Consider the following 4,032-nt stretch of genomic DNA (forward strand, 5'->3'; position numbering starts at 1 on the left):
TCCAGACACTTCACTGGTGGAGACAGTTTGGCACAAGAGGCACCGAAACCTTGTTTCACTCAAGCCTCAGTTAAGACGAGGAAAAAATAGGACATGCTGGCTCATCAGGGGCACTGTCACATGATCTTCTCACAGGTAGGTGACTGAATAGAGAGAGGAGCCTCTTTTTTTTTGTTCTTTTTGAGAATCTGGTCTGTGTGTGTGTGTATGTGCGTGTACACATATATTTGTATGCATTAATCTAGTTTTCAAATTTACTTTAGCTCAGCCTTGTCCTCTTCATCTGTACCTCCAACACTGACATACACACATGTTCAAGCTCTCCTCCCACACATCTGCACTCTTGACTCGGTCATTGGTTGGACTTTTGACGTCATTCCCACCTGCCTCTCTGTCCGAAGGTCCCCGGACCAGTCTGGCACAAACTCTCATATCCAGTAATCCTCTTTTCCAGATCTTGTTCGTAGGAAAAACAGACTGCCAGTGGGTAGGCCTTACATTCCTCTTGTGGCTTTCACTTTCCCTCTCTTTTCCCCCCTCTTCTCTCTGCTTCTTCCAAGACATTCCACATATGGGCTAACTTGGCTCCACAGCAGCTATACCTCTGGTCTCAAATGATAACAAAGACCAGAGTTTGTTAGAGTATCACCGGCTGGCTCGGTCCGCCACTGCTTTTTCATTTGACTGGATAGACTTTATGACAGCTACTGCTGCTTTGGGATCTCAAGCATCCAGGAAATAAAAACTACCCTGAGAGTGTGACTTTAAAATGAGCTTGATTGTTATTTGGAAACGCTCATGAGGAAGCAGGCGATCCAGGGGTAAGACAAAGAGCCCTTGGCTGGGTTCGAATTTCTCATGTTGCTGGTGATTTTTTGGACTGTTAAAATGTCTGTTAAATGCAGCTGAATGATAGATGATTGTTAATACAAAATGTTGCCTCAGAGTGTGCGTGGAGAGTGTCATATCTCCGCTATCCCACTGGTAGATTTCAGTGTTGCGTGTTAACACCTGTTTGTAAGACTATTGTTGGCAGATGCAAAACTTCCAGCAGAAGCTTTAAACCATTACTGCGAATTTCTCTCTTCGTTCTTGTGTCCATGTGTTGGCTATTTTGTTGTCTAGCCTCTTACTGATTTCAGGTGTGACATTGCATCACCCACCATCTGGAAATTATTTTCCCAAGAACAAATCAAAGTGATGCTCAGTTCCAAAACAAGTCCGGACATATGCCTGCTCTTCCTGGCCTCCATCCAGAACTGATCGCTGGGTGGTTTTATCACTTCACAATCAAATGTGTGCCTTAAAAGGCTGACAGAAAGTAACAGAGAGCCAGACAGATGGAGAAAGTGGTTTGGGGAGGGTAGGAAAGGGCAGCATTTCCTGTAATCATATCATGAAGGCGGCGTTGTCCTCCCTTTCCTGTTTCCTTTTGTGTCTCAGACGCAGTCCAGGTGACACGAGCAGTGAACACAGTGGATCTTCTCTGTCATTGCAGACACGGGGGCATCACTCTGCTTCTTCCATACCTCAAACTCTCTGTGTGATGTCTGAGGGAGACATTACAGTGCTGCCTTTTGGACCTTCATCCCTGGACCTGTCCAAGCAGGAACCCCGGACACTGACCAAGCTGTACAGTATGAACGGGGGCTATCACCTCAGGATTTTATCAGACGGAACTGTGAATGGTGGGAGGCAAGAAGATGACCCCTATGGTGAGGAAGAAAAAAAAACTGTTTGATTTGTGATTGCTGGCTCTACTTTGAAATCAGGTGCCAGAAAGTAGATGTGAGATAAGGAGGTGAGGCTTTAACTATTAAAATACAGGATTAACGGGAGGTTCTGTACATGTAACTCACACTTTTTTAATTAAAAGTAAATGGTTATCAGGGTATAATGAAAAGTTTCGACATGTTTCGACTTCAGTATACTCACGAATGAGGAGTTTAGTTAGTAATTAGGCTGCTGGTAAAGCTGCTCAGTGATTTGATTTTGCAATCATAAATTCTTACCCTCTGTACACATTTGGACAGCAGGGCCTAGTTTCCTGGAAAAGTGCTTGCTAAACATTTGTTTCGGGTTATCACAGTTACATTGTTTTAACATGAGTTTATCTTCACTTTAACCTTGAAAAGGCAAATAATAATAATGATGATAACAGTAGTAATAATAACGCTGCCATGCTGTGTTGCATAATGTGTGCTGCAGACATCCTGAGGCTGAAGGCCGTGAGTGCAGGAGTGGTGGTCATCAAAGGCGAGACCACAGGAAGGTACCTGGCCATGAACAAAAATGGACGCCTCTATGGAGCAGTGAGTGTTTCATGTTGCAGTTTGAATTAAAATTTAACTTTGGATGGAAAGACTGAACATTTGCAAATCACTGCACAACTACTGGCCATGTTTATCTTTCTATCTAATTGTTTAAAAACCTTTTGTATTCAAAGCTATTTTCATTACAACCACATAATCCTTATTCATTTCTCAGCGTAAGGTTAAACTCGCTGATTGTCTACAGTTTTGTAACAGTCTAGGTTGTGCAAAACAACCCAGAGTGCAAAACAGTGGAAAGTTTCAACGCAATTAGTAAATTGCTGTGAGTAATAATTTGTCACTGGGATGTTTATAAAAAAAGAAAAAAACGAAACAAACAGAAAACCGACTTCAGAGATTTGTTGTGTAGATTTTTATTTTGGTGATTCAGTGTGTTTCACTATTCCCACCTCTGTATTATTCATATATTACCCCCACCCCCACCCGCACCCCCTCATTTTCTTGCCTCAGCAAGCAGTGAATGATGAGTGTTACTTCCTGGAGAAGTATGAAGAGAACCACCACAACACATATCGCTCTCAGAAGTACAGCTGGTATGTCGCCTTGAAGAGGAATGGCCAGCCGAAAGCAGGACCAGACACCCACCAGGGTCAAAAGGCCATCTTTTTCCTGCCAAGGCCTGCAGGCAACATGTAATCAAGATGTCAGCAGGCACTGTACATTCACTAAAGTTTTTCTTAATGCACACTATTAGTGGAAAATTATGCTTGACAAACTATCATGGGGTCACTTAAAATTGGTTATTTCTGGTAAAGCCTGAGGCAAAGACAGGCAACTATTGTTTGGCTGTTTTTTTTTAAGTGCTATCTTGATCTTAATGGGCTGAATGCATCTTTTTATACTAGGAATCTGACTAAACAGTTTATTCATGAGCATCATATGGATAACAATCTTAAAATGTCTTATATAATTAGTCTGAAATAACAGATTAAATACTTGTATTCTTTGTTTTGTGTTAAATATGTGTGTAAATAGGTGTGTGTTTATGTGGGCCTATCACAGCTGCCACAGGGCGAGAGGCGGGGTACACCCTGGACGGGTCTGTAACAGACATTTTCAAAATAATTTATGCTTACAGCGAAGGCGTAAAAAGGTTGATCACCTTTTCACAAAGTAATACATATTGTATTCAGTCTATTTAATTCTAATAAATAAACCTATGTTATTATACGTGAATAAATAAATACTATCTTTGATTTGCTCTATTTATGATAGTTATTGTAGCTGTGATTTACAAAAGTTTCAAGAAAGTGTAAAAACACATTTTTAACATTCATGTATCTCATGTTCAGTAATTTTGTATTCAGTCTGTTTCTAATCTAATCTCTGTCTCTGCCATCCAATGTGAACACCTGTGTTTTTATTAAAAAAAATTACACTCTTGCAGATTTTTACTTTTTGTGACTCCAACATAAAAAAAAAGAAAAAGGTTTGGCCACAAGATGGAGGCATTGTCTAAACGTCCCTACACAGGTTTATAATCCATACACATGCAAGTCCCACTGAATCCAAGGAAAAATAATTCATGTATATGACAGGCAATAGCATGTGTTAGGCAACTGTTTATATAAAAAATCTAAGATTTGAAGTAGCACAATTGTTTAAATGTTTACCTAAAATAACTTCATGCTCTTAAAATGTTATTCCGCCACTAAAATATGTGAAAAAGCTGAACTTCCCTTCAGATGTCAAACATTCA

At 40.4% G+C, this 4,032-nt stretch overlaps 1 protein-coding gene across 6 annotated transcripts; it reads left to right on the plus strand.

Moving 5' to 3' along the window:
* On the plus strand, nucleotides 1-3,682 carry LOC115792305 (putative fibroblast growth factor 1). Of its 6 annotated transcripts, none has more exons than XM_030746781.1 (4): nucleotides 1-135; nucleotides 1,499-1,715; nucleotides 2,209-2,312; nucleotides 2,784-3,682. In XM_030746781.1, the coding sequence occupies exons 1-4, from the start codon at nucleotides 94-96 to the stop codon at nucleotides 2,967-2,969; spliced, it is 549 nt and encodes a 182-aa protein (XP_030602641.1). In that variant the 5' UTR covers nucleotides 1-93; the 3' UTR covers nucleotides 2,970-3,682. The 6 variants fall into 6 exon arrangements, with proteins under 6 accessions (XP_030602641.1, XP_030602642.1, XP_030602645.1 ...); XM_030746782.1 differs by having other exon boundaries at nucleotides 22-135; nucleotides 1,444-1,715; XM_030746785.1 differs by lacking the exon at nucleotides 1-135 and adding an exon at nucleotides 400-483.
* Nucleotides 3,683-4,032: the final 350 nt, after the last annotated feature.

The sequence above is a fragment of the Archocentrus centrarchus genome, chromosome 14, assembly GCF_007364275.1.
Source record: "Archocentrus centrarchus isolate MPI-CPG fArcCen1 chromosome 14, fArcCen1, whole genome shotgun sequence".
NCBI lineage: Eukaryota > Metazoa > Chordata > Actinopteri > Cichliformes > Cichlidae > Archocentrus > Archocentrus centrarchus.